At 41.6% G+C, this 14,830-nt stretch overlaps 1 protein-coding gene across 34 annotated transcripts in view; it reads right to left on the bottom strand.

The window, feature by feature from the left end:
- RAD51B (RAD51 paralog B) overlaps positions 1-14,830 on the bottom strand; it is a 502,805-nt gene that overhangs the window by 379,243 nt on the left and 108,732 nt on the right. For 33 of the 34 annotated variants that reach the window (XR_013228395.1, XR_013228396.1, XR_013228398.1 and 30 more), the window contains one exon: positions 5,627-5,723. Coding sequence is in view for 30 of the 34 variants with exons in the window: in XM_077322524.1 (XP_077178639.1) it covers positions 5,627-5,723 (97 nt within the window). In the remaining 4 variants the exon portion in view is untranslated. Of the gene's footprint in view, positions 1-2,761; positions 3,028-5,626; positions 5,724-14,830 lie in introns of those variants that run through there. The other variant, XM_077322552.1, reaches the window with a different exon arrangement.

Below are 14,830 nucleotides of genomic sequence, written 5' to 3'. Positions count from 1 at the left end.
AGTGCATGCATGGCTGTAATGGTACACCAGATATGTGTATGCTGATTGAAGTTGAACTCAGGCAAAAAGTGAAGTAATAATGACTGACAGACTCTGGAATTGGGATGGAGGATGCAGCATTGGCTATTAGTGGGGCTCACTAGCGCTTCAGAGTAGATCCATCTCTGCTTCCAACACTTTAGTGTATGAACCTAGCAAGAGTGCTTTGTAGCAGCTCTGCCCGGTGAGAGGGCAGCAACCTTTTCTTCCAGAATCAGACCTTGCGATTTCAATACATGCCTTTGTAACATCAAAGCTAAATTGCTATAATTCCCTCTGCATGGCACTCCCTTTGCCTGCAGTTCAGTAGACGAGGATGACATTCTGCACTAACTAGAGCACACAAACCAGTGACATAATCAAAATAAGTTAAGTGGCTCAGGGACAAACAGGCTCCTTTCTGCTTTTTCTTCCGCATTGTTCACACACATACTAATTTGCAATTTACTTTTACCAATCACATTTTTTCCCTTTGAATTCCACCCCTCCACACGTACAAAGGCACTTTTGCAGCTTCTGTAAATACCTTTTCTTATGATCCCTCCCCAATAACTAATTTATTTTTCTGCAACTTATATCCACTACCACACACTCTGATACCTGTGGTTAATAAACTATTATAATGTGTAATTCAGCATCTTAAAAGTATGTCAAATGAGCATGTATATGTATTCCTTATAAGAAATATGTTCTAATACCAAAAATTACAAATAGACTACATACACTATATATGCAGAGAGATAGGATATTAAAACTATTTGCTTTTCTAGCACACCAGCATAGATTATAATTAGATGAAATCTCAAGTGTATGTTTCTCAAAATAGTGTTTGAGCTTATTTTAAGAATGATGAAGCAGGACGTGGCCTGTGTCCCTTACCTAGGCAATTTTGTTGAAGGATTAAATTCCAGTTATGCATTTTGTTGATGTTGAGGAAAAAGCTGGTTCAAACAAGAGTTACAATTCAGCTCAGTCTTAAGTCCTACAAAACTGAAACCACAGTGGTATGTAGAGACTAGTTTTGCCATAAACAGTGTTGGGCCCTTATCTGTCTTCTCCTTTAAAATCTAAAATATTGGGGTTTCACTATTTAGAAGAAGGAGAGTTGGTTCTTATATGCCGCTTTTCTCTACCTGAAGGAGGCTCAAAGTGGCTTACAGTCGCCTTCCCTCTCCCCACAACAGACACCCTGCAAGGTGGGCGAGGATGAGAGATCCCCGATATCACTGCTCAGTTAGAACACCTTTATCAGTGCCATGGCAAGCCCAAGGTCACCCAGCTGGCTGCATGTGGGGGAGTGCAGAATCGAACCTGGCATACCAGATTAGAAGTTAGCACTACACCAAACTGGTTACCACAATCTCCAACTTTTTATATGGAGTTTTCATTAAGTATGCATATATAAACCTTGTGTGAACTGTGATCTCTCTCTTACATACTGCTATAACTACAGAATCTCAGTTACAGTTAATGAGACTTATTATTTTCTCGTCATCGACATTCAAGTAATGCATGAGCATAAATCCCCACTAGCATCAAAGAAGTCTATTTCAGGGGGATATAGAAAAGAGATACTGGATGGCTGTACAGTGTGGTAGCAAAACGAAATACTCCAGCCATTAGCAGAACCAGAGAGCTGTCAGCTGATACTACTTACAATGATAACTAAAACCAAATATTTTATCACTACTTCGATGTATTTAATCTTAAGCAGTTAATTCCAATGGATTTGTGGCTACATAGTATGTCTAATCATTTATAATTTGTGAAAAACTTTCTAGTAAAACTGGATATTTGAAAAATTATGAATCACTTTCTTTCTGAGTGTACTTCCATGACACACAGAGGCAAAAGCTGCTGCTATCAAAAGGAGCTTGCACAAACAAGTTTGCAACAGTTTGTCGCAGTAACCATTAAAAGAATGATCCAGCATGTGTCAACATTTTATTATTCCCTCAAGTATATCTGAAGTGCACCTAGCTGCATTTGAAGACTCTTGAAAGCTCATATCCTGCCACAATTTTTTTAGTCTTTAAGGTGCTACTGGACTCATGTTCTTTTCTATTCCCTCAGGTGCATTTCAATTTTTTTTTAACATACTGGAATACTTGAAGCCTGTTTAAAGAACTACTCACAATTAAGCTGATCCAAGGTTTCGAGCTGGGTTGTCACAAATATGCAGATGGCACCCAGCTCTACCTCCTGATAGATGATGGCCTGACTCGCCCCTGGAAACATTTGCCTGTAGTTTGGAAGCGATGACAGTCTGGCTCAGGCAGAGTCACCTGAAATTCAACCCTTCTAAGATAGAGGTCCTGCGGATGGCCGGAAAGGGTCAGATCAGGAAGTGCGTCTCCCTTGCCTGGACGGGGTGCAATTAGAGATCTCGCCCTTGGTTAGGAATTTGGGGGTGATCTTTGATGCCTCCTTGTCAATTGAGATGCAGATCACAAGAGTAGTGCATTTGGCATTTTTCTACCTGCCAAGCAAGGTTACTAGCATCCTATCTGGCCCTGGAACACCTGGTCACAGTGATCCATGTGGCAGTCACCCCCAGATTAGATTTCTGTAACTCGCTCTATGCAGGTCTACCCTTGACCCAGAAGTTACAACTGGAGCGAGATGTGGCTGTGAGAGTCCTCACGGGAACATCTTTTACTTCTCCCAGGATACAACTCAGGGGAATCCAATAAAGTTAATAGGCAATACATTCAGGACAGACAAACATTTATTTGTTCAATGAGTAATAGGGGAATTCATTGTCAATGGACATTATAAGCATTCAAGAGGGCATTAGACAACATCATAAGCATTCAAGAGGGCATTAGACAGGTCATCTCAGTGGCTGGTAACCATGATGATTAATGGCTGGTATCCATGATGATTAAAAGCAACCTCCATATGCAAACCTCTTCATGCCAGTATTAGGAGGTAGCATTAGGTAAGGCCTCTCTGCATTATCTGACCTCAAGGGCAACTGGTTGGATGCTGTATGAAACAGGAAACAGGATACAGTAGGTTTCTATGGATAAAAGACTTGTCAGGAGTCTCAGTCTCAGAAGTCCAACGTCATATGAAGTTTGACCCTTAGAGATTAAGCTGTGAATCAGGAAGTTCTTACTTCTTAAGAATGTAAGAAGAGCCATAATGGATCAGATTCAACAGGCCCTCTAGTCCAGCATCCTCTCTCACAAAACAGACAACTAGATTAGGTCTGTGCAGTATAGTGGGGCTCCAGTGGCAGTTGTTATTCAGCTGGGGGAGACTGATCCACCAGCAGTATTGGATTTATGTCTCTCCTCATCCATCGTCACTGGCCTGAGGGCCATTCAGCAGCATCTGTCACATGTGTTTTGGTTGGAATTATTGGAGAGGTGATCATGAAGGGTCACACCAGATCATGTGGATTTGGCCAGGATGAAGGCTTGCAAAGCACTGGTTAAGTTGCTATAGAACTTTGGTGGGTTGGCTATCCAGCACCCGATATCAATTTCAAATAGTCAGCACTGTTTCAGGACAATGGAGTTCACCTATCAGACTGGGGGATAGAAAAGTGGCGTGCATGGCTTGGTTGGTTTGAGTATTGGTGGGAGCAGAGGGTTCCACCCCACACTCTGTGGTGGTTGTTAGGCATGGGTCGGATACATATTGAGGGGAGGCTGACCCTGCGTGCTGGACTTCCCCAAGTAAGGGGGCCTCCTTAGGAGACTGTGTGGATGTTGAGCCACTGGGGCCATCTCCAAAGAGTGGGGGAGGCCACCTGGCTTGCATTTCTGGGTGGCATGGGGAATCTAAAAGAGGCTGATGCTTGCAGGTTCCCAAATTGCCCGCCACCTGCCAGTGCAAGCAGACATCGATGGCTGCGGGCTCAGGCTGCATGCTGCTTGGTGCTCCAGGGTCAGGCTGCTTGCAAAGGTTTTCCTTCTGGTGGGTTGGTCGCAAGATGGCAGGATCCACCCATGCTGTACCTACACTCATTCACGTAATACAAGCTATGACTAAATCCTTGCCAAAAGTATATATGTTGTCTGATTCATCATTCTGGTCTGCTAACATGTCCCCTTTCTATGCAATACATTTTTACTACTATTTCCTGTTACTCATGTTGCATTGCTAGATCTAAACACACTGGCAAAATGGGCAGATGTGAATAAGATGCATAGAATCATAGAATCATAGAGTTGGAAGGGACCTCATGGGTCATCTAGTCCAACCCCCTGCACTATGCAGGACACTCACAACCCTATCGCTCATCTATTGTAACCTGTCACCCCCTTAAACTTTCACAGAATCAGACTCACCGTCAGATGGCTATCTAGCCTCTGTCAAAAAATGTCCAAAGATGGAGAACCCACCACCTCCCGAGGAAGCCTGTTCCACTGAGAAACTGCTCTAACTGTCAGGAACTTCTTCCAGATGTTTAGACAGAATTTCTTTTGAATTAATTTTATCCCATTGGTTCTGGTCCATCTCTCCGGAGCAAGAGAGAACAACTCTGCTCTATCCTCTTTATGGCAGCCTTTTAAATACTTGAAGATGGTTATCAAATCCCCTCTAAGTCGTCTTCTTTCCAGGCTAAACAGACCAAGCTCCCCCAACCTTTCTTCATACATCTTGGTCTCCAAACCCCTCACCATCTTTGTTGCCCTCCTCTGCACATGCTCTAGTTTGTCTACATCCCTCTTCAACTGGGGTGCCCAAAACTGAACACAGTACTCCAAGTGAGGCCGAACCAGAGCAGAGTAAAGTGGTACTATCACCTCCTGTGATCTGGACATGATACTCCGTTTGATACAGCCCAAAATGTAATTAAAAAAGGATAAGTGCACAATGCACGTAGATAACTGACTAAACTCAGCAAGTTCTTTTTAATTGTGCAACTAACTTCCATTACTTAACTTTTTTGTGTTCTACAAAAAGATAAAGGTAAACAGCTCAAATAAGCAGACAACAACATAGTAGTCATATCCAATATTGGTGAGAGTGCATGGTGAGACAGAACTTAGTCCAACTGCATCATTTTCATTCTTTAATCAAAAAGCAGAGGTTTACACATATCAGGCACCATGCACAGACTTTAATAGCATAATATAGTATTCAGATCTGTACTTTGCTATACTATATTTGAAACCAAAACCATTGATTCAGGAACCACATATTTATTGTTTTGTTCAAGAAATGCAAGCTTCTGAATGGCTTATAGTCAAGCATGTTTTACTATATCAGATCAATGCAATCATCTAGTTATTGTTTGTTGAGTATTTTTACCTCTAACGGTGGTAAGGCAGGTATAAAGCTCTCATTCAGCCGGTCCATAATAATGTCTTTAGATATACCATCAAAGAACTAGTGGGATGAACATTATTTTAAAAGTCCCCAGTATATAGACTTTTGATAGACATTTTCCTACTCTTACCCAATATAACTCCTAAAAAGATTTAAAGGGGCTTTGAACTGTAGCTACATTTTATACTGGGTTGATACCTACATCTTTGTTGCCCCTTAAACATGAACAAGAGACATGAGAGTGGCAGTGGAGATTTGTCTCAGAATCAAGTTTCGTCTGTAATAAAAAGGATTTGCTTACCTTCAAACAGGGAAAAGTCATCAGCTGGAGACAGCGGGTCTGCCTGAACAGCAAGGCCATCGCTCAGCCACGTGGTAACCTGATTCGTCAAGATAACCTGTAAACAGACATGGTGAAGGAAAGTGTATTAGAGTTACCAGACAGACATAGCAGTAGTACAGACAAAACTTGGAATGTCTAGATAGACAGGGAACCTTCAACACTCACATTAATTTTCAACAATTTCAACTCCTTCCTCGAAATTTGGATCAACTATACTAGCAGTTTAATAGGATGCTACTGAGAGCAATAAAGTCCTTTCAAATTACTGAGTGGCTTCACATTACACTTCATATCTTTCTGGTCTGAGAAAGGGTCTTTGTTGGTGGTGGAAAGAGGAAAAATGAATGCTACTTAAACTAAAAAACTTTGAAAACATTCTTTTAGTTCCAGGAAAAGAAAGATTACAGGAGAATTTAAGAATATATTTATTATCAAGCACTAGAGGTATGAAGCCATTTAACATGCCCTATTGACAACATCCCTACAAATAACCAGAGTTTAACAGAGAAGCACTTGGCGGCATAAGTACAGATCCGGAGACAGATGATGTGCATCAGAGTGCTCAAAGAACTTTCTAGAGAGTTTGCAAAGCCTTTGTCCACAGTCTTCAAAATCTCTTGAAGAATGGAAGATGTGTGACATGGTTGGAGGAGGGCGAATGTCATGTAATTCTTTTAAAAAGGGAAGAATACTGACATAGGAAACTACAGGCCAGTCAATCAGTCCTCTGTTCCAAGGAAGATACTGGAGCATATTTTAAAGGGGTCAATTTGTGAGCATCTGAAGGACCACATGAAAGTACAGGGAAGTCAACATGGATTTGTCCCCAACCAGTCATGCCAGACCAATCTTGTTTCATTCTTTGATCATGTGACAAGCTTACTGGATTCTGGAACTGCAGTTAATGTTGTCTACCTGGATTTCAATAAAGCTTTTGATAGAGTTCCTCATGATTTTCTGAAGGGAAAACTATAGGACTGTAGACTAGACTCTAAGATAGATGGATAGGGAACTGGTTGGAGAACTGCATCCAAAGAGTACTTGTCAATGGTATTTCACCTGATTAGAGGGAGGTATCCAGTGGGGTGCCACAAGCCTAAGTTCTATGGCTGGTACTTTTCAATATTTTTTATAAATGATCTGGATGAGAAGGTGGAAAGAATACTCATTAAATTTGGTGACACCAAATTGAAAGGAGTAGCAAACACACCAGAAGATAATAGAATTCAACAAGATCTGAGCACACTGAAAAAGTGGACTGATGTGAATAAGATTCAATTCAACAAGGATAAGTATAAAGTTCTGGATATTAATAAATAATATAAAGCACACATACAGGATGGGGGACACACTTCAGGATAGCAGTGTGTGTGAACAATGACTATGTGTGAACTTTAAGATAAATATGAGCAGTCAGTGTGATGCTAAGGCACACAAAGGCTTATGTGGTCTTGAAGTGTTTCAACAGAGGCATAACACCCAAATTGCAAGATGTCATAGTCCTCATGTGCACTGCATTGGTCAGGCCACACCTGGCGTACTGTCGGCAGTTCTGGAGGCCTCACTTCAAAAAGGATCTGGACAGAATGGAATGGGTGCAGAGGAGAGCAACAAAGATTATCAGGAGCCTGTAGACCAAGCCTGATGAGGAAAGGCTGAGGATCCTGGCATGTTCAGTCTGGTGAAGAGGAGGTTGAGGGGAGACATGATGGATCGCTTTTAGCATTTGAAAGACTTTCAATTATTGGAGGACAGCTATTCCTGTCAGCAGTAGAGGAAGGGATTTGCAATAATGAGTTTAAATTATGGGTGGAAAAGTAACAGCTGGATATTAAGAATTATTTTTTCCTGTAAGCATGGTTCAACAATGAAATTAGCTGTGGCTTGACAAACACTTGTCAAGGACCCTGCACTAAGCAAGGGGTTGGACTAGATTACCTATATGGACTCTTCTGACTCTTATGATTCTGTATATATGCACCATTATGAGATGCAATGAGTATGTGTGATGTCTTCTGAACATGGGGAAGAAGCAGTGTAAGGATAAGATCAGGTGTACTTCTCTAGGGCCAGGGATCACCACCCAGAGGGGCATAGTCAACTAAATGGTTTCTCAGATACATCAGGCTTAGACCATGTATGGCCTTGAAAATCAAAACCAGAACCTTGAATTTGATCCATAATACAACATTGCTTGAGGAAGTGTGCATGCACATGAAAGCTCATACCTTGAATAAAACTTTGTTGGTCTTTAAGGTGCTAGTGAACTTAAGTATTGTTATACTATCCTGTTCACTGTGTTATTTTCTATTTATTTAATACTATTTTTCTGTATTGCATCTGCACTCTGTATCATGTGTAATATAATATGTTTTCTGTAATCCTAGTCCTAGTATATTGCTTATTAGTCATCACATTGATTGTATCAATAATTTGCTTTGAGAGTCAGTGAGAAAGGTGGACTATAAATATAAGTAAAATAAAAATAAATTTATTTAATGTTCCAACAAATCACAAATATGAATTGTCAAAGACTTTCACAGCCAGTGTTAACTGGCCATTCTGGGTTTTTTGGGCTGTGTGGATTCAGTCTGGTAATTTTAGTCCAGACATTTTGCCAATAACTGTGGCTGGCATCTTCACAGGTAGGACATGGCAAGATGGGAATATCTCTGTGCCAAATAATGAAATCTGTGAACAGTTGCTGAGCATATTATTTACTGTGTGTGTGTGTAAAGTATCACATTCCTGTCTTATCTGGGAATCTCCCAGATGGACACTCTCCAGATGCAGAAAAGGAGCTTTCTAGTTCCAGTCCAATCCCTGGAAGTCCAGCCTCATGCATGCAAAATTTGCTCCAGAGTTGGTAAAAAAAAATACTGATCACTAAACAAAGTCAAGGTACAAGCTCAGGCTTGCATTTCAGTACTTCCATGCTCCTTTGAGTCTCAGGAACCAGTTAAGAAGCTAATGCACTTTCTTGGTATACCACATGAGCTGCCTACTAAGATGTTCATAGTTTTCTGCTGCTGTCAATACTTTTAAGACACTAATATGTAAGCACATACACAGCTTGGAGTATCCCAGAGACCTTGATACAAATGAGAAAGTTTCAATATCCAGACTTCCAAGCAGTACTATAATAAACCCAATATTATAACAACAATCCTTACAAACAGATCTGGATGAATGGGTAAAGGACTAGAAATGATTCAACTGACACTGGAATGTTAATCTCAAAATCAAAGTCATAAAGCATGTGTCCAATGAGATAGAAATGTGAGAAAAGACCCAACAGAAACAGAAATAAAGGCAAGAAACAGGATACATTTCAGATTAAGATGCATATGTGACTACACATTTCCACATTATGGCATGACAGAAAGTTTTTATTGGCAGATGCACTCACTGACTACATTATTTCCATGTGTCAAAAAAAATCTATGACTATGTGGTCATCCCAAATCTGTTCCAATACAAACATATTGTGCCACCTTCTGTGTTGTTTATGGCATTTTTTTATCAACCACATAGCACATTCCACTGAAGGGGCCAATTCTGTCCGCTTCCAAATACAAAGAAATCACATGTAATCTCAAGTAAAGACTGGCAAAAAGGCACATAGGGAGTGTGTGTGTGCATGTTTGGTAAATACTTTGTATATCTCATGGTTTCTACTCTTCTTTGCCTTCCTTTTCCTCTTTCTCTCTCTCATATATTCTACAGTTTCCATAAGCATGCTTACACATAACTGCAGTATATACAAACCACCAGGTGAGAAGAAGTCAGCCATCCCTGACAGTGCTTCCTGCTGTCATGACAGTGGGTTGTCCTTCCTTTTAGTTGGACAAGATTGCATATGATGCAGCTTTGCTGTCCTCTTATCATTCAAGAACCTACAAATATGATTTGCCTGAGGAGCACAGGAATAAGACTGGATGGAGGAGAGAGATTAGCAGGAGTTCTCAAGGGAAGGTACAGAAACCATTTCTAGCCATTTCATGAAACGCCAAGGCAAAGTCAGCGAGGTCAAATCTGAATTGCCTCAGGGGGCTGGGACACAGATTGAAGAAGTGCAGCTCAGGCACAGCATCCCAGACAGAAGTGCATTCATCGGGCAAGATTGCAGCAAAGCCTGGATGGCTGCCATGAGGGAAAGAAAGTTCAAATTTTGCTGATCTTTCCACATGCAGCTATTTTCCCTGCTCCTGCTTTTGCTGGTGACCATATTCATCCCGGTCACCATTTGTGTAGTGTAGTGGCCAACAAGAGCTGGTTCACCAACTCCCACCCTTCTTAGACAGCTACACTTGATGTTATAATGCCCTGTAATGCACTCTCTCCCCCTTCAAGGATCGCTGCCTTGTTGTGGCAAGGGAGCTTGCGTAGTTCAGTGAAGCTATGAGCTATACCGTGCAGGGTCACCCAAGACGGACAGATCATAGCTGAGATCTCTGACAAAAGGTGATCCACTGGAGAAGGAAATGGCAAACCACTCCAGTATCTTTGCCATGAAAACTCTATGGACAGTTCCAATAGGCATAACGATATGACGCCGGAAGATGAGCCCCTCAGGTCGGAAGGTGTCCAATAAGCTACTGGGGACGAGCAGACGGCTAGTACGAGTAGCGCCAGAATGAATAAAGCGACTGGGCCAAAGCCGAAAGGACGCTCAGTTGTGGAAGTAACTGGTGGCGAAAAGACAGTCCGATGCTGTAAAGATTTTTATTCCATAGGAACCTGGAACGTCAGATCCATGAATCAAGGCAAGCTGGACGTGGTCAAACAAGAAATGACAAGACTGAACATCGACATTTTAGGAATCAGTGAACTAAAATGGACAGGAATGGGTGAATTTAATTCAGATGACCATCAGGTATACTACTGTGGACAAGAATCTCGCAGAAGAAATGGAGTAGCCTTCATAATCAATAAGAGAGCAGGAAAAGCAGTCTTGGGATACAATCCCCAAAATGACAGAATGATCTCAGTTCAAATCCAAGGCAAACCTTTCAACATCACAGTGATCCAGGTCTATGCCCCAACCACTGCTGCTGAAGAGGATGAAGTTGATCAGTTCTATGAAGCCCTACAACACCTTCTAGAAGCAACGCCAAAAAATGATGTGCTTATCATCATGGGGGATTGGAATGCTAAAGTAGGAAGCCAAAAGATAACCGGGATAACAGGCAAGTTTGGCCTTGGAGTACAAAATGAAGCAGGGCACAGGCTGGTAGAATTTTGTCAAGAGAATACAATGGTCATAGCAAACACTCTTTTCCAACAACCCAAGAGACGACTCTACACATGGACATCACCAGACGGTCAACACAGAAATCAGATTGACTGTGCTCTGCAGCCAAAGATGGAAAAGTTCTATCCAGTCAATAAAAACAAGACCAGGAGCTGATTGTGGTTCAGATCATGAGCTTCTTGTTGCAAAATTTAGGCTTAAACTGAAGAAAGTAGGGAAAAGCACTAGGCCACTCAGGTATGAACTAAATCATATCCCCGACGAATACACAGTAGAGGTGACAAATAGATTTAAGAAATTAGATCTGATAGACAGAGTGCCTGAAGAACTATGGACGGAGGTTCGTGACATTGTACAAGAGGTAGCAACTAAAACCATCCCAAAGGAAAAGTAATGCAAGAAATCAAAATGGCTGTCTGAGGAAGCTTTACAAATAGCTAAGGAGAGAAGGGAAGTGAAAGGCAAGGGAGAAAGAGAAAGATACACCCAATTGAATGCAGAATTCCAGAGAAAAGCTAGAAGAGATAAGAATGCCTTCTTAAATGAACAGTGCAAACAAATAGAAGAAAACAATAGAATGGGGAGGACCAGAGATCTTTTCAAGAAAATTGGAGATATGAAGAGAACGTTTTATGCAAAGTTGGGTATGATAAGGGACCAAAATGGTAGGGACCTCACAGAAGCAGAAGAGATTAAACAAAGGTGGCAAAATTATACTGAACAACTATACAAGAGCGAGCTTAACATCCCTGATGACCACAGTGGGGTAGTTACTGACCTGGAGCCAGACATCCTGGAATGTGAAGTCATATGGGCCTTAGGAAGTCTGAGCAACAATAAAGCTAGTGGTGGTGACAGCATTCCAGTTGAACTATTCAAAATCTTAAAGGATGATGCAGTAAAAGTGCTACACTCAATATGCCAGCAAATTTGGAAAACTCAACAATGGCCACAGGATTGGAAAAGGTCAGTTTACATTCCAATCCCAAAGAAGGGCAATGCCAAAGAATGTTCAAACTACCGCACCATTGCACTCATTTCTCATGCTAGCAAAGTTATGCTCAAAATCCTACAAGCTAGGCTCCAGCAATATGTGGACCGAGAACTTCCAGAAGTACAGGCAGGATTTCGAAGAGGCAGAGGAACTAGAGATCAAATTGCCAACATACGCTGGATCATGGAGAAAGCTAGGGAGTACCAGAAGAACATCTACTTCTGCTTCATTGACTATGCTAAAGCCTTTGATTGTGTGAAGCACAACAAATTGTGGCAAGTTCTTAAAGAGATGGGAATACCAGAGCATCTTATTTGTCTCGAGAAATTTATATGCAGGTCAAGAAGCAACAGTGAGAACTGAACATGGAATCACTGACTGGTTCAAAATTGAGAAAGGAGTTCGGCAAGGCCGTATACTGTCGCCTTGCCTATTTAACTTGTATGCAGAGCACATCATGAGAAATGCGGGATTAGAGGAGTCACAAATTGGGATCAAGATTGCAGGGAGAAATATCAACAACCTCAGATATGCAGATGGCAGAAAGTGAAGAGGAACTAAAGAGCCTGTTGATGCGGGTGAAGGAGGAGAGTGCAAAAGTTGGCTTGAAACTCAACATCAAGAAAACAAAGATCATGGCATCCGGCCCTCTCAATTCCTGGCAAATAGATGGGGAAGAAATGGAGATAGTGAAAGATTTTATTTTCCTGGGCTCCAAGATCACTGCAGATGAGGACTGCAGCAAAGAAATTAAAAGACGCTTGCTCCTGGGGAGGAAAGCTATGGCAAATCTAGACAGCATCCTAAAAAGCAGAGACATCACCCTGCCAACAAAAGTGCGTTTAGTCAAGGCTATGGTCTTCCCTGTTGCAATGTATGGCTGTGAAAGTTGGACCATAAGGAAGGCCGAGCATCAAAGAATTGAAGCTTTTGAACTCTGGTGCAGGAGAAGACTCTTGCGAGTCCCTTGGACTGCAAGGCGAACAAACCGGTCAGTCCTAGAGGAGATCAACTCTGACTGCTCTTTCGAAGGCCAGATCCTGAAGATGAAACTCAAATACTTTGGCCACCTTATGAGATGGAAGGACTCCCTGGGGAAGAGCCTAATGCTGGGAGCGATCGAGGGCAAAAGAAGAAGGGGACGACAGAGAATGAGGTGGCTGGATGGAGTCACTGAAGCAGTAGGTGCAAACTTAAATGGACTCCGGGGAATGGTAGAGGACAGGAAGGCCTGGAGGATCATTGTCCATGGGGTCACGATGGGTCGGACACGACTTCGCACATAACAACAACAATGGACTCTCTGTTGGGGGCAGCCCTAGAAACTTTAGCTGGATCAGAATGTAACAGCTAGATTACATTTAGGAGCTGGCTGATGGAATGAAAAAAGCTACTCTTGGCTGCTAGTTTGTATCTGTCCAATTCAAGGTACTAGGCATGACCTTTAAAGCTCTTCAAAGCCTAGAACCCATATAGCCCATGTACCATGTGCTGTCTTAAGACTGGCAAACACAGGCTGTCCCCCAATTTAAGGTAACCAACCCGGCATCAATAACATTGTACACCTTCTCCATCAGAGTTCCCACTTTGTTGAGCAAGCTCCCTTAACAAATTAGAGAGAAATTTTGGAAATGTTTATGAGGTGCTACAAGGCCATTATATTTACTACAGCTTTTAATGGGGTGCAAATATGGAGTATCTTTTGGAGGGAGGGGAGTCATTTGTAGTTTTGGTTTTAAGTTTTGAGTCTTTTAATTATGATTTGTAAGCTGCCTTGTACCATGAGGAAAGGCAGGATATAAATATTTTATTAATAAAAATAAATAAAATATGCATTCAACAACCAGCTTTAGTGGAGCACAGTGGAGGAATTTAGGTACCTAACTTCAGGCACTAATATTAAATTGTGTTAGGTCCAGTACATAGTTGTTGTTTTTTTTTTTTTAAATATACATAGTCCTTGAAGATTCTAGGAGAGCGCTGTCCCAAAAACTGAATTACAACTGCCTCCCTTTGGAAAAATTAGCAAGCTATTTTTACAGTATGTTTTCTCAAACACATCTTCTGCCCTCCCCAGGACCACACTGAAACTACTAAATCTGACTCTGCCATCCATGTAAATCTGGTTAAGTAAACAAGCTATTCTCTGTAAACTTGTGGTCTGAGCCCCCTTGTTGGTTTATTGCAAAATTAAAGGAAACATAGTACAAAACCATCAATCAGTAACCAGCAAAGGTACAAAGGGTTTGGAATGCACACAAAAAAATCCTCATATGAAATGGCTGTTTGTTATGAGAACAGGGTAAAAGTCCCCATTTCACATGCCACATAATTTAGGAAAAAGGCTTATTAAAGGCTTCCTATTGAGAGATGGAAAAGCTCACACAAAACACTACCGAAGGTTCTGAAATGGCTCTCCCCTTTATTAGTGCATTTTTTCTTACTGTTTTTAATGCACTCCAGCAACACAGCTAGAAATGATGAGGTGAAAGGAGCAGTCTGCTTCATAAAGCTGAGCCAGTTACTCAGCATGCTGCTGTGGAAGGGGGCATATTTTTATTAATCTCCAGGGCTGCAATTTCTTTCCTATCTGACAAAACAGACTAAGGATTTCAAAAACCTAAGCTACTTGCTTCCCTTGTCCAAATATGTCAATGCACTTAGCATGAAGCTATAGGCACTGCAGGTAATTGGTGCCTCTGGTAAAAGCTTTAAATGTCCTGCTAGAAACACCATGAAGCCATTTGCCAATTCATCATAGTTTGTAAACACACACACATACACAAAAGGGAGAAGCAAAACATGGGGAGGACAGAGTTAGACCGTGTGTTGAACTGTGTATTGAACTGTGGCAACGGCCAGCAGAGAGAGCAGCTGTCCAGATGGACACCTGCTGCAAAAAGCAGGCAGTGGT

This window comes from Paroedura picta, chromosome 2 (genome assembly GCF_049243985.1).
Source record: "Paroedura picta isolate Pp20150507F chromosome 2, Ppicta_v3.0, whole genome shotgun sequence".
Lineage (NCBI taxonomy): Eukaryota > Metazoa > Chordata > Lepidosauria > Squamata > Gekkonidae > Paroedura > Paroedura picta.
This window is presented reverse-complemented; position numbering and strand designations above follow the sequence as displayed.